General features: G+C 39.6%; 1 protein-coding gene across 1 annotated transcript in view; it reads right to left on the minus strand.

Moving 5' to 3' along the window:
• The window catches only part of FAM81B (family with sequence similarity 81 member B), a gene marked incomplete at its 5' end in the record, with an annotated part of 53,565 nt that overhangs the window by 22,126 nt on the left and 5,540 nt on the right, over positions 1-25,899 (minus strand). Inside the window, 2 exon segments of the mRNA XM_045848379.1 lie at positions 6,985-7,103; positions 11,428-11,671. Of these exon segments, the coding sequence (XP_045704335.1) occupies positions 6,985-7,103; positions 11,428-11,671 (363 nt within the window).

The raw sequence follows: 25,899 nt of genomic DNA on the forward strand, positions 1-25,899 counted from the left end.
CTCGGGTTCTAGGTTTTTGTTGTTGTTGGTGGTGTTTTCATCTACAAATTCAAATCTCTTCTCTTACAACCTTGAGTATTTTCCTTTTGAAGAACTTTTTCTGCTACTTCTGGAGCTCCTATTATTGTGTCTATGTTGAATGAGTTTTACTTGCCTGTCATATACATTATTTCTCTGTAAGTATTTTTATATTGAAAAGCACTTTCATTTTATTTTGTATAGCTTGCTCATAATTTTTTTTAAAAAATAGCTCTATTACCTTTAGTTGTATTTATTCTATTTGGGAAGCTTCTGGAGTATTCATAGGTTTAATCTATGTAATATTTTAATTTTTTTCTTTTACCTTATCCCTGAGCAATTCATTTACCTATTTCCTTTTGTTGTCTGATACTATCTTTTTGGTTGAAAGCCTTTTATCTCATATATATACATATTTTAAAGATTTTGTTTATTTTTATATAAAAGGGAAAGGAGGGAGAAACAGAGGGAGAGAAACATCAATGTGTGGTTGCCTCTCATGTGTCCCCTACTGGGGAACTGACCTACAACCCAGGCATGTGACCTGACTGGGAATCAACCCTTTGGTTCGCAGGCCCACACGGAATCCACTAAGCCACACCAGCCAGGGCTTATCTCGTATTTCTACCAAAGTAAAATATGCCTGTAGTTTAAAAGTCAACAATAAATAAAAGGCTAATAAGAATAGTGGCTCCTTGCTCTGCCTCTCAGTTCTCCCTAGAGGCAAGCATCCACCCTTATAAATAGTTTTAGAGGTTCCTGGTGTGGCTGACTCCTAAGCCTGTTGAGAATATTATGGTATAAAATGCAGTCATTTTCAGCTTATCTCCCAGTTTTAAAATTGGTTTTATTATATCAGGAAGTCAGTTTCCACATGTCCATCTGTTTTCTAGGTTCCAAGATTTCTGTGCTGATAACCCTGGTCTTTGTGGGTTGATGTTTTAAAGAGAAAATCTGTTAACTATAAATTTGGTGGGGCTTTTGGAAGAAGCAAAATTACATGTAACTGTTCTATCTGCAATTTTTTATGTTTCTCTCACTCTTAATTTCTTTGAAACCAGGAAAACCTTTGATCTGAACTCCTCTTGTGTTTTTCTGGGTAATTCCTCTCATAAGGTATATTCATCAGCCTTGCATTTTTATCAGTCTTTATATCTATCTATCTATCTATCTATCTATCTATCTATCTATCTATCATCCATCCATCCATCCATCCATCCATCCATCCATCCATAGATGATGGTGGTGATGATTTTTATGCACAGGCTAGATTCTTCCTAACTACCACTCTTACTTTTTTTAATGATTCTGGCTATCTGCAGATTAGTGAGTATGTGCGTGGTAGAGACTAAATCATACCCTCTACTCAGGCATGTCTGAGTCAAAATCTATAATTTCCTTAGGTGGGTGGTGGTGGGGCACACCTTTCCATTTTTTCCTCAAAAACCAGATTGTGTATCTCATAGCAAGTCATTCTCTATTGTAACACTACTGCTTTGTCTCCTTCCTCATCCAGTTGCACTTCAGCCAGTTTCTCTTAGGTATGATTTGGAAAGGGGGCGGGTGTCCTGGATGATGAATAACATGCTTGCATCTTCAGCTCCCTCCCCAGCTTTCTGTATTGCTGACCTGAATCTCTAAAGGGTCTCTTATCTCTCCTGTGATTGAATCAAGCCCCTAGGTAGTAGTGCTCTATTCAGATTATTTGGCCTATACTTTTCAGGATTGTGACTCTTGTTTTGAAGGAAATCATCAAAACATCTTGTTTTGAAGGAATATGTTTACCATCACAGCATTTGGTAAGTGTGCTCTGCATGGGGTCATCAGTTGTAGCAACATCCATATTATATTAAATATATATTATTTTTGGTTCCCTTTACTTGAAACTGGCATTAAGACATCTCAAGTGAGAAGAGGGGAGTAAAAGTGTCTTTATTTTACTATCTTTAACCAAAAGTCCCCATCCTTTACTTTTTAAGAATTGATAATATTCACAATATCATTATTGTTTCTTCAAAGGGGGCAACTTTTGCTTTTAATCACACATCAACACAATTTGCCATTTTTCTCATATGCAGGTCTGTCTTGGGGTCTCAAATAGCCAAAGGTGGCTAGAGGGTTGGCCTCCTCTGGCTGCTGCTACAGAGTGTAAGTCAGAGGCATCCCTCAGGGTGCCCTTTACATGCACACCTTCTCCTTTCGCAGTGAGACTAATCTGTTGAACAGAGGAGAGGGTGTCAGAAGCAGGCCAGACAACTCAGAGCTCCTCAGCTCATTGGAAGTACTTGCTTTTAAACTGCCATTATTTTGAGGTGGGAAATGTGGTGTGAAATTCAAAGCACATTGTAGTTATCAAATATTGAGTTTGATTTATGAAGCAATGACGTTTTCTAAGAATTATGTTAAAATGACTTAATTTTACTTACACTAAAATGATAATTGAAATGAAGGTCAATATATGTGGAAAGACATAGTAATTAATCTGCCTTAGCTTATCTATTAGTCAATTGCTTGGCAGAAATACAGAAAAGAAACAGGAAAGGCGAATTTAAGTCTTATGGCTCATGGGCAGATTCTGGTGCAGATAACCAAATAGACTGAAGAAATTTTCATAAAAGAAAGACATTTCAAGGAAAAATAAGACCTTGTCTTCATACCACTGCTTAAGATGGAAGGGGAAGGTAAGTAAGCAATTGGAGAGGAAGGTAAAAGAATAGGAGGCACTTGAGTTTCACTCTTTCCTGAGACACACGAAATAAACAGCTACCTGTGGATCAATCCTCTCTGGAGAAAAATGTGGTAACTCTTATACACAGGGCAAAGAAGAAAATACCCATATCAAAATGGGTAGGAAAAGCTGAGACACACTAATGCCATAGAATCCATCCCTGGCACAGTGCTTTGCAATTGAGAGGGAACCCCCAAGTCCCAACTTGTTCCTGAAGAGTGTAAGGTTTGAACCCACATCAAACATTCAAACTTCTACAGCTGCCGCCTGGAAGGCTGGCTCCCGATTCACCAATCTCTGAGAGACGACAGGTTCTTGTGTGAGTTCTGTGGGACCACAGAAAACAAAGAGGTGGTTTCAAATGGCCACAAAATTAAAAAATGGGCAAAGGCCCTGAATGAACATTTGTCCAAAGACAACATACAAATGGCCAACAGGTACCTGGAATGATATTTAATATCACTAATCAGCCCTGGATGGCGTAGCTCAGTGGATTGAGCGTGGGCTGCGAACCAAAGTGTCACAGGTTCGATTCCCAGTCAGGGTACATGTCTGGGTTGCAGGCCATGACCCCCAGCAACCACACATTGATGTTTCTCTCTCTCTCTCTCTTTCTCCCTCCCTTCCCTCTCTAAAAGTAAATAAATAAAATCTTTTTAAAAATCACTCAGAGTCAAACAAGATAGAACTCTATTTCTTTAAAAAAATATCACTAATCAGCAAGGAAATGAAAATCAAAACCATGATAAAATATCACCTCATACCTGCTAGGATGGCGATTATAAAAAAAAAATAATCAAAAGATAAGTATTGGAGAGTATGTGGAGGAAAGGGAACCTTTGTACACTGCAGGAATGTAAATTGATGCAGCCATTATAGAAAAAAGTATGGTGGTTCTTCAAAAGACTAAAAATAAATAACATCCAACAATCCCTCTTCTGAATACCTCCCCAGTGGAAATGATGTCAGTACCTGGAAGAAATATCTGCACTCCCATGTCCATCATAGCATTATTCACAATAGCCAAGTCATGGAAACTACCTAAGTGTCTGTTGATGGGTGAATGCATGAAGAAACTGAGATATACATACATACACACAAAAGAATATTTTCAGCCTCAAAAAAGAAGGAGATGTTACCATTTGAGACAACGTGTGTTAACCTGGAGCATTATCATAAGTAAAATATGTTAGACACAGTACAAAAACTGCATGATCTTATTTATATATGGAATCTAAATAAGTCAAATACATAGAAGCAGGGAGTAGAACAGTGATCAGGAGTGAAGAGGTAGGAAAAATGGGAAGGTGTTGGTCAAGGCATGCAGGGTTGCAGTTGTGTAGGAGCAGAAAGTCTAGAGATCCGATGTGCAGCACGATAAGTAGATTTAGTAGTGTACTGAAGAATGGAAATGTGCTGATGGAGTAAATTCTAGGGGCTGTATTCACACAGGGAAAAGATAACTATGTGAGGAGAAGGTATGTTAATTAGTTTGACTCTAGTATTCATTTCATGATGTATATCAAATCATTGGGTTATACACCTTAAATATATGTAATTTTTACTTTTAAAAAAAGGAAAAACAAAGAAAAAAGAACTGGAGCAGATCAAAAAGAGTTGCACATCTTCTCCTTGATATGATTTCATCCATCTCTTGGCTTTATTTAAATCTGTTTGTTATTTTGCTTTGTATATAAGACAGGATTTATAATAATAAAATAATAGGTTTGTAAGTATGGAGTTTGCAGAAAGAAGTAAATGGTTGGAGTGTCATCAGAGCACCAGCAAATTGAATCAAATTGCAAGTTTCATTCAAAACAGGTCTTTTCTCTTTATCATCTTTGCAAAATCATGGCACATCTAAGTAGGGTGTTAGTGTTTATTCTATTATCTTGCTTCATCACTTATACAAATATACTGTTCTTTATATGTATCAAATATTATAGATAATTAGGTATGAATTTAATATATTCTAGATATATAACATATATTTACACATAATATAATTGGTTATATATGTATATATGTGCATGTATGTGTGTACACATACAGGTATTAATCCTGCAGATTCTGTTCCCTGATGTCTGTGTTGCATATTACCTTCTCTGAACTCTCATGGCCAGTGCTTACTGCAGGCCCTTGGAATTTCTTACCTTTTTTGCTGCAGTGGGCTTCCTTTCATCTTCATGCCTTCTTCCTGTACCCCGCCAATCCATTTAGTACTAGAATGTCACTAAATATGGTATGTCATCCATTTACTTAAAATCTTTCCATGGCTATTTATAATCTTCTACATAAAGTTCAAAGTCTTCACCTTGGTCCATGAGATCCCTTATCACCCAACTCCAGACCACTTCTCCAGCTTTATTTCCTAATCTCCCATCTCTCCCTAAATGCAAATTCCAAAATATCAGAACAAAAATACTCTTCTCACAGGTAAGTCCTTGAACATGTCACAATAATTCATTCTTAGTTCTTATGAACATGTTATTCCTTCTATGTGAAATACCTTTCCCACCCTTTCCTGTCTAGGTCACTGCTATGTAAATCATTCAAGACTCATCTCAAGTGTCACCTCCTCCAGAAAGCCTCCTCGAAGCCCCAGTCTGACTGGGATATTCTCACAGCACACAGGCTTTCATTATAGTGCTCACCTCATGGCTTATGTTTGTGGCTTGTTTTTTCAGGTAGACTGTAAACAGATATAGGAAGGAGACCTGTGTTGCTGAGTCCCAGAATCCTAGCACACTGCTGGGTATGTAAGTGCTTACTACCAGGTTGGCCAAAAAGTCTGTATGGTTTTTTTTTTTGGTAAAATAAAAGACACATTTTTCATTTTTACCAATTATATTATTGATTTGGATATTTTTAAAAAGATCTTATTTATTTATTTTTAGAGAGGGAAGGGAGGGAGAAAGAGAGAGAGAGAAACATCAATGTGTGGTTGCTGGGGGTCATGGCCTGCAACCCAGACATGTACCCTGACTGGGAGTCGAACCTGCAACGCTTTGGTTCGCAGCCTGTGCTCAATCCACTGAGCTACGCCAGCCAGGGCTGATTTGGATATTTTGGGTATGTTGGCTATCTCATGCTATTGGCTTCTAGTGGGTAGAACCCAGGGTGCTGCTAAATATCTTCCAATGCATAGGACAGCCCCACAGCAAAAAATTATTTTGCCAAAATGTCAATAGTACCAAGAAACTCCACAAACCACTTTTGACATGTTTGATCAGTCATGCACCTTCTCCATACACTGCACAAATCTTTTTGTTTCAGTTGTGTTTTTACCTTTCTTAGAATAATAAAGCATAATATGTGAAAAATGTTGCATATTTTCTTTCATCTTCAGTATTAAAATGGCTATACAAAAATTCACCAATTTTGATATGTTTTTTAAAATGCATGCTGATATGACAGCTGTCACAATACAATCTAACAAAATTGTTTCAAATGAAGTTAAAGACAACTAAACACTACTAGAGGCATCTTACAGAAACAAACATAATAGATTTTTTGGCCAGCCCAATATATTTTTGTTGAATTGGATGGAGAAGTTTGTCTTAGGTATTAATCTCCTAATTCTTATTTGGTCATTAACACTTCAGAGTGATTAACAAGACAGAGATAGGAGGGGTAATTCAGGAGTGAGGAAAGAGGTGCAGGCAGAAGTTGGAGAGGTGGGAAGGTGTTCAAGGTCAGCTGTTCACAAGTTATCTTTGATGTTTCTCCCAGAGTGGTCCTGCTATTGTCAGTATCAACAGATGTTCATTGAACTGTACACCATCAGCTCTTTTGATTAGAAATCTCATACATAAGATGTTATTCAAAATTTTATCCAATGTCAGTAGATCCATTTTATTAAACTTTTACATGTAATTCTTGTATATTTTATATGTTTAATCAGAATTTGGTACCTCTGGGGGTTTTCTATGTGGTTTTGAGGGTGTGTCTCTGCATGGATGTTGATGTTTGGACAACTGAGGGCTGCAAAGGTGAGACTCATGCCACATGTGGTTTGAACTGGACATTCTGTATAAAGGGGCTTTAATAGGAACCTTGGATCCCACAGGTAACCTGAGGTTTTCAAATTCCATGACACACTTTTACAACTACCCTGTCATCAGTTTAGCTTAATGTAAAGACAGTATCTTGTTTGGAACAATACAGAACTTACTTGGGAGTGGAATTCAGTGGCGAAGAACTGACTGCTAAATATTAGTTAATACGCTGCATCTCACCTGGCTACTCTTCCTCGAAGGTCTCCAACTCCATGAAGGTGTTTGCTATTTAGCTCCTGTACTGCAAAGTTAGTTCCTGTGGCCGCCTGATCTCGAACTCTTATTTGGTCTTCTAAAATCTGTAGTTTTGAGATAGAATTCCTATTAATTTCTCTTCACATATGATAAGAAAATATCATATAAAGCAGAGGTTAAAAATTGAATGCATTTGTAACTTAGGCTGATCTTTTGGCTGGCAGAGTGGTGGAATGTGATGTCCGAGAGAAGCACTCCTGTTGTATCCCAGGGTGGCAGCGATGGCTGGACTCGAGCTGATTGTTGCCAGGTGGGCACAGTGGGCTCACAGGGTTTGAATGGGAGCCAGAAACCCAGATTTTATGTTAAGTCTCTCAGTGTTTAAATATTGACAAAAGCTTTCCTTAGTCATGTCTTCAGTATGTCCTGGTGTTCTGAAATAGAGCTGACTGACCTATACTACCAGACCTGGTGGTCAAGAATAGTAGTTTTAAATTTTTTTGCACTCATAAATATTAATTTACTAATTAAAATAAATTTTTGTCTATAAAAATTATATCTTACTTGACATTCCAAAAAATTCCAACGTAATGTTAGGACACATAAAAATAATTTTTATATATTTAATTGGAAAACAGTGAGAGTATTGGACTTTGGAAAACACATTTGTGATGTGAAAAAACATTCAAGGTTAGTTGCTATATATAACCAAGGCCTGAACTGTGTTTAAACTTATGTTTATGAATTTTCTGAGGAAAACAAGAGTTTTTGTAGCAATAGAAATTTCAAAGACTATGTACAGAATCATGCCCATTTATAAGCTGACAGATCAAGACAATTTAAGAGCAAATTAAGATTAAATGAAGACATAAAGTTGTCAAAAACTCTACCTAGATTTTTTTTGTTTGTTTTCATTAGCTTGTTTCTGCATGTATAGATGTCTTAGTCTGGGTTGCCCTAAGAGAATAGCAAAGACTGGGTAGTTTCTAGAATCAGAAATGTATTTCTCACAGTTCTGGAGGCTGGGGAGTCCATGATAGGGTGCCTGCATGCCTTGGTCCTGGTGAGAGCCCTCTTCTGGGCTGCAGACTGCCAGCTTCTTACTGTGTCTTCATATGGTGTAGGGGCTAGGGAGCTCTGTGGAATCTCCCTTAAGAGGGTCCTAACTCCTAATGCTATTCACAAAGATTTCACCCCCTGACCTAAGTACCTCCCAAAGGCCTCACGTTCCTAATACCATCACACTGGGCATTGGGATTTCAACATAAGAATCTGCAGGGGACACAAGTACTGGGATCACAACAGTACGTGCTATCATGCTTTGTTTCAGTAAAGAACAGTGATGAAGGGGAACATGCCATACTAAATACCACAAAAATTTTATAAAAGTGAGGATCAGTAAATCAGTGTAGCTGAATGGATGTATATTACCAAATAGATCATTGTAATTAAGACTTTGGTACATCTAAGACAGAAATATGCTATACAGGAGACTCACAAATCAATGGGGGAGGAGTTTCATAAATGACATTGGGCTCTCTCACAACTGATTCAGAAAACAATCCATTTAGATCTTTCTCGCATGTCACACATCAATGTAGATTTTAGGAAAAAAATAGATTATAAATAAGGAAAATGTTAAACCATAAAACTAACAGATAATAGAGAAGACCATTTTATCTTTGAATAAAGAAACTTCTATTCTTAAAACTAATGAGAAAAATCACAAAGCAAAATTATGGGCTGTTTAGGTTAATAAAAAAGCTTATGAAAACATTGTAAATATAAGTAAGATAAAAACAATAAACTGGAAAAACTTTTATAACATGTTATTGCCAAAGGTTTCAGTGCTGTGCTGCAAGCAGCATGCACCTGTTTGTGTGAGAGCCCATCGTATGTACCTCTTTCCAACTTTGTCAGTGACATACTGTTGGTGTTCGAAATGACCCATATTGAGAGTATTTACACCACAGAAATAAGCAAGCACTGCAAATCAGACTCTCATCACCCATAAAGGTTGATTGCTGAATGTTAAACATTTACCAATGTACCAGTTTAATTTTCTTAATCAATTAAAAAAACACATCAAATAAATAAGAATTAAAAAGCACCACCCCTCCCCAAACACATCAACTAAGCCATTAACAGGTTATTGACAGAGAACATGTAGATTTTTATAGAGACTTTTAAGAAGTGGAAACATACCTCATTTCTATCTCATTGAATTAGCAAAGATTAAAACAATACATCTCAGTGCTGGTATCAGCACAGTGGAGAAAGCACTTTCATAGAATGCTAATGGAAGTATAAGTAACTGTAAACTCTCTGGAAGCCAATTTGGAAAAATGCACCAAAAGTTTTCAGGGTTCGTCCCCTGGTAATTCTACTTCTGAGAATGTATAGTATGGAAATAATCCAAATGCTGACACATCTATGCATAAAGATACTTCAGTATTAGGAGAATAATTAAGCATATCATGATATATGCACCATACAAAGAGCTTTTAATGAAACATGAAGCATGAAAGAATTTATGACATAATTTTATATTAAAGTTGTGCTTACAAATGTAGTTCAGCATTCTCTGTGTAATGTCTGGAAGGAGAGGGAGATACATTTGAGTGTAGAGATTATCCTTTGGTGGTGGAATTATGAGAAATTCTTATTCCAGATTTTAAATTTTTTCCCTAAACTTTCAAAATAATTACAACAAACAAGTATTACTTTTATAAGTTGGGGGAAAACACTATAAAGCAATGTCAAACATAAACTCTTAAAGAAAACCTCTTTTTGTGAGTTAAAATTAGTTTATTTAAAAACAATAAATTAATCTTAAAACATAATTAGTTGGCAGCTTAAAATTAATTTGATTTTGAAAATAAGTAATCAGATGAGTCTCATCATTTTAACTATATATGCCAAAACTTTAACAGAATTATAAATATTCTGAGATTTTATAGTTTCTGGAAAAGATTTTATTGGGCTTGTCTTTTTTCAAGCTAAGTTAAGATGATAATTATATGAAAAGGAGCTCTTGGCAAAACTTCTAGAGATCTGGGAATATTTCTTCTCTTAGTGCTAAGATTTTTCTTATTGGAGTATAATTAATATGTATTAAAATGTAGAAATTGCCCTGATGAGCACAGCTCAGATGGTTGGACGCCGCCTTGTAAAGCAGAAGGTTACTGGTTCTATTCCTTCCTGGTCAGGGCACATGCCTGGGTTGTGAGTTTGGCCCCCAGGTGGGGTGTGTACAAGAGAAAACTGATTGATGTTTCTCTCTCACATCAGTGTTTCTCTCCCTCTCTCCCTCTAATCAACAACCCCCCTCTCAAAAAAATAAGTAGAAATCAAAGTGTATATCTGGATAATTTTAACAAATATAATCAACTGTGTAACAACTACTCAGATCAAAATATAGATTGTTCCAGAAGCACTTTGGTATTTCTGAGAATGCTGTTCTCTTTCCAATTACCAAGAAGTTGTGACTGCTGAACTGGGGTCTTATTTTAGTGCTAGTTCTATACTTGCTTGAATTTCTCAACATATCAAAGGTGCTGAGCCCCTTGTCTCTCGTCACTTGCATGACACTTCATTATGCCTGAAAACACCTTTGAGTGATTTTAGAAGTGGCATTGACTTTTAAGCCCTGGGGACCTGAAGGGAATGAAGACTGTTTCATAGGAACTTCTAAGGGAAGATGATTTAGCTAGAGTAAATAAATAACAAGTGCAAAAGCCCTGAAGCCTGAGTGGTTGATGTGTTGCAGGGAGAGCTGGGAGACAGTGTGACCAGAGTGCAGGAAGGAGCAGTGGGAGATGGGATCAGAGAGAGTTTGGGGGTTAGACTGTGATGGGCCAATGAACCAGCATCAACACTACATTAGAAAAACCTCTCTTTGAAATGATTGCAGCCCTGGCTGGCGTAGCTCAGTGGATTGAGCACGGCCTGCAAACCGAAGTGTCACAAGTTCGATTCCCAGCCAGGGTACATTCCTGGGTTGCAGGCCATAACCCCCAACAACCACACATTGATGTTTCTCTCTCTCTCTATCTCTCTATCTCTCTATCTCCCTCCCTTCTCTCTCTAAAAATAAATAAATAAAATGTTAAAAAAAAGAAATGATTGCATTAATATAACATTGGAGATTTAGACTAAGATAAAATACCTTAGTGCAACATGTGAGATAATGCTGAACAACTGTCTTTGCTGTCACATAGATACTCAACAAACAATTTTTGAATAGAATTCCTTCTACTTTTTGGTGTAAATGAGCAGTTGGAATATTGAACTGTTTTCATCAGAGGCAACTAAATTGTGATCGTAAATTTAAACAATAGCAACTCATCTCTATAGTTGAAAAATGACATTGGTGGTTGACAATCTTTGTTGAGCAGTGATGCCAACGTATGGGAAATAAAGAACTACCTCAATGTTTTGGCTGAGTTTTTTGACAATGCTGGTGATGGTCTGGATATGGTTTTCCAGTAACTTCCTGGCAAGTGACTCCTCTTTTTGAAAGCCGTGGGTCCCCTGAAGACAAGCCGAGAGGTCCTCCTTGATGCGGAAGGCTTGTTCAAGGAGGAAAGCTATGGTGCGCTCCTGGGTGTTCAGCCTGTCTTCGAGTTGACTTCTCTGGACGTTTGGAATGACAGGAAGGAAAGAGTGATCCCTGGTCAGGAAAAGAAAACAACACCAGTGCCGTTACAAGAGTGAGCTTGGAGGAGCCAGAACCAGAACTTGCATCCTCACTTTTACTCCTGTATTTTCTCACCTGTGAGGAACCTGGTAGGATTTTGGCCCCTGTATGTTTAGAATCTTGGTTCACATCTCATCTAAGAAGCAGTTGTGGCTTATGCCTTTATCTTGTATCCTACATTTTTTATGTTTCCCAAGCAAGAATTCTGTATTTTACTTACTATTCTAATAAGCCACATTCGATCCACGTAAGTTTAATAACTGTTAATTCAATATTGAGAACAGGGCTCCTTTCTTATAACTGGAAAAAATAATAGTTCAATGAAGAGTAAATGGATTAAATAAGAAAAAGGTAAAGACAAAGGCTAGGGCTATTTAGTATTAGGGCAAAGAAACGTGAAATCCAGATAGCCCCTATTGGCATTAGTGTATGACTCCTTCCCTTAGCAGATAAACTTCTTGAAGGGCAAGCTACTTTTGTTGTCATTTTCTTTAATTTACTTTGCTTAGTTTTGTGACCTAGTCTCTGAAGTCACATACAAATGATTTTGCTTTAGTGTGTTCCTGAGAGGCAAGTTACTAAACTCAGCCTATTTTCTTGGGTGGGGATAGTGGTAGAATTGGGCTCAACCTCTTGTAAAATGAGATATCAAAGTCTCTGTGGACATTTAAAACCACCACTTTGTCACGCTCATGGAACTGCTTCTGTCTCTAGTTGCACCTCGCCCTGCACCCCTCCTCTCACTGCATCAGTGTAAAGTGGCTGGAAAGCAAATTGGGAGTTGTTCTGAGGTGAGGGTCTGGGGTCTGAGAAGTGATGGGGGTTCTGTGGGGCTCATGGGACAGACTTTGGAACAATGGAAAATACTATTCTCCCCTGGGGCCAGAGTTGCTTGTGTCTTCGCAGAGCCCATGGGTGAGGCTCATTCAACCACAGCACACTTCTGCTCAGCTCTGGTTGGTCCTCAGAGGACCCACTCAGCTCCAGCTTCCCAGGAAATTGAAGGTCTCAGGGACCGAGAGTAGATGTCTAGAGTGAACAAATCAGCTAAAGTAAATCGGCTCCAGAAGAATATGACAGCTTATGTGAAGCAGAGCACAGTCAGGAGGGAAATGGGTTACACAGCTCCTTGGGAGTTCAAGTTCCTGGGCTTACTTTGATTCTGACCAAAATGCTGAACTGATACACTAGTGATTTCCCATTTTCACTCCCTTTTAAAACCTCAGAGGGCTTAGAGCAAGAAAATGAGAAAACTGTGGAAACCCCCTCGGGCAGTGGGGACTAGTTTATACCAGTGAATGTGTAGGGTGGTGTAGTGGGTGCTGTCGTATGCTACCCACCTCCTCTTTCAGGAAGGTAGGACTTATTTCCCCAACTCCTGGGAGCACTACCAGTGAGCAGACCACAGCTATTATCTTTCTCTGGAAACTGCCTTGGTGAGGAAGACACTTTGCCAAAGGTCATGCCCACTTCCTAGGGCAGCTCAAATTCAGAGGATGGTCAGTGTGTGGGCATAATAAAGGCCTGGCCCACTTGCTCTATCTCAGAACAACTTTGAGGATCATCTCTGCTTCAGAGTTCCCTGTGGGGTCAGCTAATGTCTTCTTGGTATTGCATCACAATACTTTTCTTTCTTCCCAATGGTTTCCTTTCCTTCCCTTCTACAAGGTTGATCCCAGAAGACTCCATGATAAGCCTTCTGTTCCCCAGTTCCTGTCTCAGAGTCTGTTTCCTGGGCAACTCAACTTTAGTCAGATGGCTACTTTGGCCTGAGACAGATGTGGTTGTGGGAGAATAAAATGGGGAGGAGGGACCATTGTAGATCTACTTTTGTTTCTCCCCCTATTGCCTTGGGACAAACTGTACTACTCTCCTGAAATTTCAGACCCAGGTTTGTGTCCTAAAGACTAAGATCATGCGAGGCACAGACCTGTGTTGATAAGAAGCTGAAAAAATAATAACCTACCACCTGGGGAACAACTGACCTTAAGTAGTTGCTTCTATAGTATTCTGCCTCCACATGCCCCAGAGGTAGGAAAGCTACTGCTCTCCTAAGGAGAAAAAGCTAAAGGACAGGAGAAATTATTCTGTACAATGAGGGATTCTTTTGTAGAATGTAGAATTATGGTTTCACTGTCCCTGGGGTTCATCCACACCCTACTGGCTGAGCCCAATGGAGCTGACAACACTCCATTGGAGACCAAGGTTGGGCTGCAATCCTTGGGAGAAAATGAACCCACAGGTCAAGATAGCAGGACATTTGAGGAGCACAGTGTTTTTAAAAAACTGGCCAACAAAGAAACAAATTAGTGGATATCAGAGTCCTACAGAAGAGAAATAAAAAATATATGCAATAGGAAATTGTTAGAAAGGCTAATAAGCATATTAAGAAATAAGATAAGGGAGGATATTAGGAAAATAAAAACAAAAAACCCTAGAAAACATAAAAAGTAAACCAGTAGAAATATTAGGCATGAAAAATACATAACTGAAAGAAAGAAAAGTAAAAGATGGGATAAAGATAACAGGGGGATTAGCTAAAGAGTGTAGAGATTGGGGAGACCTGATGAAGGGAATTCACCAGGCAGAAAAAGGAATGGCCACACAATTTGGAGATATCAAGGTCAGAATTTGAAACTCATGTTTGTCTGACTCTAAAATTAAATGTTAACCTTAACTCTCTTATATTCCTGTTATCCTAGAAGATGAGCAGAAGTTGAGGATGCAATATGATTAATGCTATTCTTACGACCTAACAGAGGGGCAGTGGAAATGACAGAATCGCCCCCACATTCCATGTCTACTTTAGTTCGTTCTTCCTGTCTTGGTCCTGGCCGCCATTCTCTCTCCTACTTTCCATCCTAACAAAGAGTGCACCCTCCACCGAGCAGCTAGAGTGGTCTTTCTAAAAGTGTAGATGGTGGCACTTGCCTATTTAAAACCCTCTGATGGCTTACCCATTCTCTGAGAAAATCTTTGCTCTCCTTTCCAACCTCTTTTCCTCCTACTCTTCTTTCCATTCCCTTGCATTCCATCACACAGGCCCTCTTTCTGTTCCTCAAATAAACCAAGCTAGTTTCCAGCCCAGGTTTTGTCACCCAATGTTTCTTCGGCTTGGAAGGCTTTTTTTTTTTCCCCTGCAGCCACTTATGGCTATGTCCTTCTCATTGTTTAGGTCTCCATTCCAATATCCCCACCTCAGACAAGCCTTCTCCTCAGTCACCTTCTCTCACAATACACCATTTCATCCTCTTCATAGCATCTGCTATTACCAAAAACTATCTTACGTACTTGTTTGTGTTAACATTCTTCCTTCTTACTAGAATTACAGCTATTGGCCAGTTGCTCTAACTGACTACACAGTGTCCCCAACACTGAGAAGAGTGCCTGACACATAGTAGGCGGTCAATAGATATTTGTTGACTGGCTGACTTCTCTGGCTGTTTGCTCCCTTACAGCTCAGTTGTTGGGAAATTGGAGAAAATAATGGTTTCATGAAGCTACAAGTCATTAGAAAGAACTTCAAGATTTACAGTTTCCTCTTTTACGCAGCATAAAATAGCCTCTGCCTGGGTGAGGCTCCATTTTCCTATTACCTGCACATCTGAGCAATGAAGAAGGCTTTCCTAACAGTTTCATTAATCAGATTCCATCTACCACTCATTTGGCTCACAGTGTTCTTCTGGAGAATTACCAAATGGATCCTCATCTAGATTAAACCCATTCCTCTAAATCCCAAGGATGCTGACAGTGCTACCCTGGTTGTCTGAGTCACAAGCAGAAGGAAGGAGAATGTCCGGCCCCACTGATGGTGACTCAGAGCCTAGTGGTGGACTGTGGACTCTCTCCTTATTTTCCCGAGCTAGTGCTTCTTTCTGGCCTCTAGACAATCTGCAGTGTGGATTTGCTAGTGAAAGGGTATTTGATCTTCAGTCTTCAGTTCCATACTGAGACTTGTAAATTATGCTGCATTCCTTCCATTCTGCCTGATTTGCTTCATCCTCCTGCTCCCTGTGTCCTTTGGGGCTGGGGGCAAACTAATGGTGGTCTCATCCTTCCAGGCTGAGATGCAGTTGGTTTAGGCAGAAGTATGTGAAGCAGTTCTGGCCAGTGAGACTCAAGGGGAAACCTACTGTGGGCTTCTGGGTAAGGTTTCTTTGCCTTCAAGAAGAGACACACAAGAAGAGACTTTCTTTGTCTTTCCTGAATGTTGTCACATCTATCCCTGATGCCTGGAATTCCTGGGGTCATCTGATTATGGTGGGAAAGAGGATGGCAAGCAGAAAGGATAGAAAAGCATGAGGGTTCTTGATGATGTTGTTAAGCCTCTTATTAAACAAATTCTAGAATTTTTATGTGGGCTAATCAATGCTCTTATATTTAAGCTATTTTGGTTGGAGGTTTTTTTTAATGTGCATCTGAAAACACTGTATCTGTATTTGGTAACTTACCAAAAAAATGTCAGCTATAATAGAAATATATCAGTTTGTCAGAATTTACTAAATGTCTATTCTAGTCTATACACACTTACAATATTTTCATCCCTCAGGAAACTTAGTCTAAGTCAGTGTTTCTCATAAACTTGAATTAGTATTATGGGGGTGGGGAAGGGAGGGAAGCTGTTAAAATACAGATTCCTTGGCTCTACCATCTACCTACTAAATCATAATCTTGGGGGTGTGAAGAAGAGAGCAAGAATATGTAGTTCAAATAAGCACTTATGTGATTCTAATGTATGCTAAAGGCTGAACAGCACTGTTTTAAAACTGGTCATGTGAGTCAGAAATACTATAAGGCAGGATATACAGGGTTCAGCACAAATAATGTCCTCTTTATTATAAAATCTTTTATTACAAAATCATAAGCATGTAATTCTGTAACATAACAGTATCAAATTCATTCTCCCCCAAAATTTCCCTGAAATTCCCTCCCCTCTCCCCTCTGGTCACTGGGAATGGGAAGGGTTTACAGGAACAAATATAAAGGACACATGGACAAAAACTATGGGAGAAGGAAATGGGAGGGAGGTGAAGAGGGATGGGTGGGTGGGCTGGGATGGGAGTAAAGGACAGAAAACTGTACTTGAACAACAATTAAAATAAAATAAAATAAACAGTATCATACTCAAGCATACCATATGACATTTTAGGTGAAATGTTCAAATTGCTGTCCATCTCATGCAAGACATTCACGTACCCTGCCAACCACAATGAAGTAGGTGTTACTTCTGTGAGTCCCTGTGTAATAAAGTACTAAAATGTGAAATATGGGACATGACTTTTCAAGTTATAAAGAAGAACCTTGGCAAGTTGAGAGGCAAGATAGACTGAAGGTAGAATATAGGTTCTACCCCTTTCCAACCAAGTGTTTCTGTGCATTCATCTTTAAACAGGGCTAACAGGGCCTACTTTGCTGTATGGCTATAAATTCTGAGATGACATGTGAGAAACATATGCCATATAGCTGCTAGGCAGTCCGGGGTTAGGAGGGACCCACGTATACTCACTGTTTGGGTGTGCTGTTGGCTGGTGTCAGACTGTACCCAGAGGGAGATGAGAAAGCAGACCTAAGCCAGCAGATGTGTCAGTGAGATGAGGCTGCCACTTTGCTCAGACGCCAGCCTGTGGTCCTGCCTGGCATGGCTGGCCTCGGTGTGGCTACTGTGTGGCACACTGGAGGAAGCCTCTAAGGAGTGTAGCACCTGGTGCTACGTAAATGTATTTGCCTGCAACCAGGGGGACATTAAGTGACATAAATTCTGAACTGTAGTTGTTTCTTTTCCTTAAAGTTTATTTTTTTAAACTTATGTTATATTTAAGTAGAGGGTGTTCTTTTTTGAAATTTCTTTTCATACCTAAGATTTACTATGAATTGGGGTGTTACTATAACTTAATGATGCTTAATGAAGTACCTAATAATGCTCTGCTTAGTTCCATTTACCTGATTCCTACAAGATGAATACAGACCTTTTATCTTTTTCTATTTCCATTTCCTATAAGAAAGGACAATGTTTTCAAATTGACCTTTCTGAATTAACAACTGGAAGCATGCACCTGTGAACAGTCTCAGTTTTCTCAGACAGCTTCCCAGTCACACCATTGCCCAGATCATTAAATCATCCACAGGTTAAAAACAGGCCATTTGCTGTAGCAAGCTGTGGCCCCCATGATTCTTTCAGCACATGAAAACCATTCACTGCTTCGTTAGTATATGCAGTGTATCAGTGGGACTTATATGTCAATTTAACTGTGAAAGGAAATGTAACTGAATATTCCAGACTAGTCCAGATGGAGTTACCAACCACAGGAGGAAGACTCTCTAGGGGACTTTCAGAGAGAGGTTTGGGATTTACATAAATCATTGATGGTGTAGCTGACAACTGAACCTGAACAGATTTTCCACAGACTCTGAGTTCTACTGCTCTGCAGCCGCGTGATTTGCACGAGCTGCGCTGTCGCTGGCAGATGCATGGGTACATGGAGCCTCTCACGTCTCTGCTTGTTCTGTTCTTGCGAAGAAAGAACTAAATTTACTTAGAAGATGCTGAGAACCATTTTGGCAACCTCTAATACTCAAGACACAAAAATTTGAAAATTTAACTTTTCTAGAACATGAAAGGGCATAACTAAAAAGAATTTTCATTTTTGTGAGATCTAATTAATATATGACTAGTTACAGTCACAGTGCAGAGTCCTGTCCAGAAAATATCCAGCCATGTAACATGAAAAAGAGACATTTATTGGAGAAGTTACAAGAAATATTGTACAAAGACAATGATACCTCACTCTCTATTAAAGCAGGGGCCTTGGGACCTCACACAATTCCCCAGTCACCATCAGCTGCCCCATAGTATTTTCCTGAATCTTATTGACGCTCTGAAATATATTCCCTTTCAAAGGTGATTTTAGTTTTGGGAAAAGCCAGAAGTTGCAAGATGCCAAATCTGGGCTGTAGAGGGGCTGAGTCACCTGGGTGATTTGATGTTTCGCCAAATAACTCTGCACGAGAGAGACATGATGCATGAGTGGGCGTGTTGTTATGATGAAGCTGCCAATCAGTTGCCCATAGTTCTGACCTTCTGAATCATTGGAATAGTTTCCAAGGAGGAATTTTCAAGCTTAACGCAAAATTTGATGCACAGTCATTGCTCTACTCACTTAGTCATTTTGAATGTGATGCCCACAAAGTACACATGCTCACTCAGTGGCATCTACCACCCCCACTGACTAGTACAGTGAAGTCATCATTGTTCATGCATATACATTCCAGCCCACTCTCCTTGGCTGCCAGGTTACATTAATGTCATACAAACCATTCTCATTATATTCACAATGGCTTGACTTTTTCTGGACAGACCTTATATATTGAAATTTTACAGAACATTTTAATGCCTCAAACAAATAATCTGAGTGTGTAGTGTAGCAGTGAAATTGAAAATATACTTTCTGACGTTTCTCTATTGCTTGTTTATAACCATGCTGGAGGATTTGGGTAGCTATAGGACCCTCTGTGGCTGAGTTTTATAAAGGGCTGAATGTTCTAGAGAGGGGAGGGGGGTAATTCGAGTTTTGGTGGGTGAAGTCCAGGAGGAAACAGACCGAGGCCAGTAGGGTTAGGCCAGCACCAAGGTCTGAATGGAGAGGTCTGGGAAGGAAATGATGCCAAATAGTGACCAGGCCAAGAGGAGACTGGAGAAAGAAACTGGTTGTGGATCTTTTATAGAGAAAAATTGTATGAGACAAACTCCTTATGTTCAGTAAATTTAGTTAAGGGTAAAGGGGCCAAATACAGTGATGGCAGATGACACAACTGTGGGCGGTGGGCACACAAAGCAATATACAGATCATGTATCACAGAAATGCACACCTGTAACCAATATGATCTTAGTTAACCAATGTCACCCCAATAAATTTAATAGAAAAATAAAAATAAAAACTTCAAAAAAAAATAAAATTACAGAATTAATGATGTACTATTGTGATTGGCTTTCTTATGAAGGCAAGCAGGTTGGTATGTGGTCCAGAGTCCTCGTGTGAATGAGGGCGCAGTGGGCATCTGGGTTACACTTACAGGTAGAACGTATGTGAACTGCAGAAGCAAATTGTTTTGATGACTTTTGGAGTTCCTATCGCATAGTGCTCCTGGGACACTTTTCCATATTACTTTGCTATTTTGAAGGGTGTGTGTTATTTATGTGCATCTTCAGGGGAAAGACACTGTACTTAGCATCAGAAAACCTGGGTTCAAGTTCTGCCACTGCCACTTAACTACCTTTAACCTCTTTTAGGTTGCCCAGAAGACAGCTCCTTATCTGTCCTATGGAGATAACGTCTTCTGCCCCAACTGCCTGGGCTGTCAATTTAAATAACATACCTAAAGTGCTTTGTCCTTTCTACAGGGTTTATACACATGCATCCTTATTATAGTTATTACTAATTATTAGAAAGTTATGGGCTGAATTGCAACCCCCAACAAGGTATGTTGAAGTCGTAACCCCTAGTGCCTCAGAATGTGACCTAATTTGGAAATAGGGTTGTTGCAGATATACATGATTAAGATGAGGTCCTACTGAAGTAGCCTGGGCCCCTAATCCCATGTGACCCATGTTCTTATAGGAACGGCCATGCGAAGACAGGGACACACAGGAAGAATACCATGTGGAGATGAAGACAGAGGTTGGAGCAATGCATCTACAAGCCAAGGAATGCCAGGGATTACTGGCTGTCACCAGAAGCGAGGACAGAGGCATAGGGTAGACTCTCCCTCAGATCCCGTGGAAGGAACCAACCCTGCTGACACCTTTATTTTTGGCTTCTACCTCCAGAACTGTAAGAAAATAAATTTCTGTAGTTTTAAGCTGCCCAGTTTGTGGTGTTGTGTTTTGGCTTCCCTCAGAAACTAATACAGGGGGGAAATGATTTGAGGGGAGTTCCTGGAGAAATTTAAAGAATTTACTATTACACGCTCTTTTTTTCTACATAGTACTTATAGTCAACCTATCACTTTCATAAACATTATTTTATTTCATTTTATCCCCACAACTACCCTGTGGCATAAGTGAAAGTGCTTCAATTTAGATAAAAACTGAAGCTCAGAAATTATCAGTAACTCAACTAGAAACATTTTAATCTGCCCCTTTGACTCTTTCTCCTCCATCATAGCAGCTTTGTTTAGACCAATTAGTAGCTCTTCCTATTATATATTTTAATATTTTTCTCAGATATAAGATGTATTTATTACTCTGATTTTTAATATATATAAGTTGCTCCCAATATTATATCATTTTCACCCCAATTACGTTTCCTCCACCAGGTTCACATCTATCCTTGGAGTCCTCAGGGACCTCTTGGAGACCAGAGGTTAGAGGGGCTTCCTCTCTGCTCTAGAGCACCAAGACTGGTCTCAGTCCTACCACAGTGGAGTTCTCACACTTGAGCAGAAGCTCTTAGGTGTGGCAAGAGTCTAGAGATCCTCCTGGGCTGGGAGAGACTAGGCTTCACCTGGGCAGCCCCTGTCCTGCCGGATCTGGGGGAAGGTACTGTGGGTAATGCCAATTCCTGCAGCTGCGCCCACCCACACCCAGAGTCTTGGCCATCACAGGTGGGGGCAGTGAGAAGATGCCAGAGAGGGAAGAACGAAGGACTGCACTGTGCCTAATGGCAGTGCCTCCGGGGTGCACCTAAAATGCTCTGAGACTGGGGCACCTGTGGAGGAAGATCAGAAATCCTCGGTTGCCTTATTACATCTTTCACACTGCAAGGGAGGAGCTGGAGATGAGGATGTCTCAGGGCAGGCATGTGTGTAGCTGGGAGGGAGTGTGGACAAAGGTGTGATTAAGAAAATAGGCTTTGAAGAAACATAGACATAAATTTCTGGTTCAACCATAGCACTGTGTGACCTTGGGCAAATATTTGACTCCTCTTAACCTGTGTCTTGTCTTTGTCTTTAAAATAGTAATATTCTTCACCTCTTAGAGTTATTGTGAGAATTAAATAAGATGACTAATGCTGAATGAGAGCTGGAAGCTATAGCAATAAATGTGGTCAGCGGGGCCAGGGAACTGCTCAGGGTGAGGGAGGGTCCACCAGGTAATAAAAAACTAACCAAGTGCACCATGCATCTCTTTCTTCATAAGCTGTGCAGACTCTTTTGAGCTTTCTTACCTGGGAGCTAGTTGCCCTCCAAGAGGGATATGACATTGCAAAATGAGACCTAAAAATCCCCAGCCTAACATGACTTATCCCATAGAAAGCTCAAAACAATCGTGTTTTGTCTTCTTTCTTGTGTACTCTAATGTGAAATATATCCATCTTCATCATGTAGCAACAAATACAGTATGTCATGGTATAATAAAACATCTGCCATGGTACTGACAACAAACCCTTGAAGATGAATACTTTCTAGAGCCTGAATGCCATATTCCATCACAAGGAGAAATCATTAATCATTGATTATTTTGCCTGTTTGACTTACTGATAGTTTTATGTATCCACATTTTAAATACCATATTTTGGCTGTCAGCCAGACCCTCATCTTTCCAAATTTTACTACAGAGACAAAACTTGAGATATGTATCAGTTATAGCTCAGCCCAGACAACTCCTCAGTACAAAACAATTTCATTTTTCTCATCCAGATAGCAGCATAGTTCAAGTTCATATTTCCCTCCTTTTAATTCCAGCCATCTTCAACCCCTTGCTCTTTCTGACACACCACAGGATTGTTCCTACCTTAGAAACTGCTCTTCCTTGAGAGGTCCACACGGTCAACTCCCTCATCTGGTCTTTACTCACGAGTCAACGCTCAGTAGGGCCCACCTTTGTCAGACTATCCACCAATGTGCATCCCTTCCTCCTGCTAGAACAGAGGCCCTTGAGGGCAGGGGTCTTTGTTTTGTTCACTGATGACTCTCCAAGTTCCTAGCATACTGTCTGGCACATAGTAGATACCCAATAAGCATTTGCTACATGAATAAATGCTAATAACTGATTTTGGCAGACTGAAGTATCTTAGGGATGAAGGAGGCCTTATAAATTATTTGATTCAGTGGTAAGAGACATTTTTTAAAGCATATCAATGGAAGAAATATGGAAATTAATTGATGGGAGGAATTTGTTTTCCATTTAAAATTAAATCCCATGGGAAAACAATGTATGTTCTTAAATCTTAGCCACTTACTTTACAACCTAAAAGAATATTTATGAGAAATGGTAGGCAGAGTTGAGCAATAGAAGGCATCTTTCTAATCCATGTCCTAGAAATAAAATTGGGGTCTTTTTAAAATTTTATTTTATTTTAATTGTTGTTCAAGTACAGTTTTCTGCTTTTTACCCCATCGCAGCCCACCCACCCTGCCTTCCCCTCCTCCCTCCCATTTCCACCCGCCCTTGGTTTTGTCCATGTGTCTTTTATACTTGTTCTTGCAAACCCTTCCCCTTTTCCCCTGAAATTCCCTCCCCTCTCTCCTCTGGTCACTGTCAGCCTATTCTCAATTTTAGTGTCTTTGGTTATATTTTGCTTGTTTATTTGTTTTGTTGATTAGGTTCCTATTAAAGGTGAGATCATATGGTATTTGTCTTTCACTGCCTGGCTTATTTCACTCAGCATAATGCTTTCCAGTTCCATCCAAGCTGCTGCAAAGGGTAGGAGCTCCTTCTTTCTTTCTGCTGCATAGAATTCCATTGTGTAAATGTACCATAGTTTTTTGATCCATCCATTTACTGATGGGCACCCAGGTTGCTTCCAACACTTGGCTATTGTAAATTGTGCCGCTATGAACATTGGGGTGCATAGGTTCTTTTGGATTGGTGTTCCAGGGTTCTTAGGATATAATCCCAGCAGTGGAATTGCTGGGTCAAAAGGCAGATTCATTTTTAGTTTTCTGATAAAATTCCATACTGTTTTCCACTGGGGGTCTTATCTGGACCCCCAGATAAGACAGCCCTTGGGACTCAGGCTGCTCATCTCCCACCCCTTAGCCCCTGCTCCACTGTACAGCAGAGGCAGAAGTCACCTGGTGAAAAGAGGGCCTTTTCTTTTTCTCGGGCCACAGAGCTGGATAGGGGCATATTCTAGAGTAGACCTGGGTGCCTGGCCTCCCCATACTGCTCCTGTCATTGGTGGGAGAAAAAGATCAAAGAGAAAAAAAAAAGCTTTGGTGATTTCTGCTCAATTAGGCTTAAAGGAGCATTGGAAACACTGTTATAAAAATTAGCGGATGTCTGCCTATTATGAATGAACACGTGGAAGTCAGAATTATTCACTGCCTTTAATAGTGTCACCATAATTGTCAGAGAAGTGATTGCAAGCATTCCGCCTCCCCCTGCCCCATGGATTATTCATATGACCTAGCATTTAACAAGCACTAACAGTGTGTGGGTGTTGCTCCAACTGCCTGAGACTGAGAAGGGCCCTCAGTCTGCCTGCCTTTTTAATGTGCATATCTCTAGTCAAATCTTGTTCATAGGACAGGCATTGCTTCTTTTGTTGCTGGATTTTGTGTTTTTTTTTTTGGGTTGTTGTTATTTGGTTTTAGTATTACCTATAAGTATACCTAGATAGATCTATAAGGCAGAACCTAGGAGAATATGTAACACTATATATTCAGGCAGTTTAATGAGTCATTGACTTTTACTTGTGTAAGTTCTCTGTTTGCATATCAATAAATTTGTTGCCACTCAATGAATACTATGACTTGAAGGATGAAGTTATTTTAAACATGGCTGTTTTTATGTTCATTTTATTGAATTCAACAGGTCAGTTCCAAATACCTGCACTGGTGTTTGAAATGTCTGAATGCCATTTTGCTGTTCCAGTCAATCAGCTCTCTGGGAGTCTGCTGTTCTAAGAAGAGCTGTTAACATGCAATTGTCCCACCATGACTCCCCATGAAATCTGTCCACTACAGTTCCTTGGGAACTGTGGAGTACAGTGTACCCTGTAGGCAACTTCAGGAATATCAGAAACATGAGGTCACAGAGTCCCTGGCTTTAGGAAGCTTGCAGCCTGTTCTGGGAGTTAGAGGAAAGAAAACTGACCATCTCAGGTGGTGCACAGAAAGTTCTAGATATATGGCTTAGGCAGCAAGAGATATTGGGAGAAATAAATGTTGCAGCCAGATAATCTTCATCATGCTTTTTCTTTGAATTATAGAACATTTCTTCCCCTTTCTCTTGTTTAGTTTCTCTGGAATCCAAGAAATGGCAAAAAGTGTCCTTAGGTTTAAGTCTATTGCCATCTTTCAGGAATTTGTTCTCTCATCTCCTGGGACGTAGGTGACCAGCCTGCACCAAAGAAATCCACTCAGGTTTCTATTGGAGTTTGATAGAGCAGAAGAATGATTTCTATTTTCCACTGGTCACATGAAAAGTTGGGCGGAATCAGTTCTCCCTTCTCCTTGGATGGCAGTTCATTAATACATCCAACAATGATCATTATTTTTGTGCACACCACACTCATTTTCCTTCACAGAAAAAAAATGTTATCTATCCAGATGTCATATATTTAAACAGTAAAGAATTATTTTTCCTTGTCTGCTTTTATTTTTTCTAAATTATAGTCCAAATACAAGTTATGGGTAGCATGAAAAGAGGGGTCAAATACTATGGTTATATTGTTTGGAATGTACTATACTGAATAGGTTAAGGGCAAGGAAATTCTTAATTGTGAATATATTATAATGAAAATGAGTGAATTTGAAAACTATCATCTTTATTGTTCAAGGTAATTGTACAATGAAAATTTAGTATGTAGAGTTGTCTCTTCACATGGATTCATTTCATTGGTCATTTCCATCCACTGTCATGTTGTATATTTTACAATCAGAATTATCTCAAAGCTGCAGTGGGTCCTAGGGAGCTTCTAGTCTAAGCTTTTCATTTGGTGAGTGAAAGGGTCAAAGCTCAAAGTCAATGAGACAGGGACTGTCTGGTTGTGGGACTAACTGAGGTCATGCAGAGAACTGTGGGAAGCCTGGTACTAACTCCAAGGCCCTGAAAACAGAAACTGGTGTACAAGACTAAATCTCCCTCTGGCAAGTGGAGTAGAGAACAACTCAGACTTAACATGCATTGCCTCTGTGACCTCACCTTTCCAAACTGGGATTCTAGGACCTTCTGGACATTGCCCACATATCAGTAATGTATTTCCAAGTGCCAGGGGTGCCCCTCTTCCCCGGATGAGTTCTGGGTGTGGCACTATAAA

The sequence above is a fragment of the Phyllostomus hastatus genome, unplaced genomic scaffold, assembly GCF_019186645.2.
Source record: "Phyllostomus hastatus isolate PE091 unplaced genomic scaffold, TTU_PhHast_1.1 phas_contig_58, whole genome shotgun sequence".
Taxonomy (NCBI): Eukaryota; Metazoa; Chordata; class Mammalia; order Chiroptera; family Phyllostomidae; genus Phyllostomus; species Phyllostomus hastatus.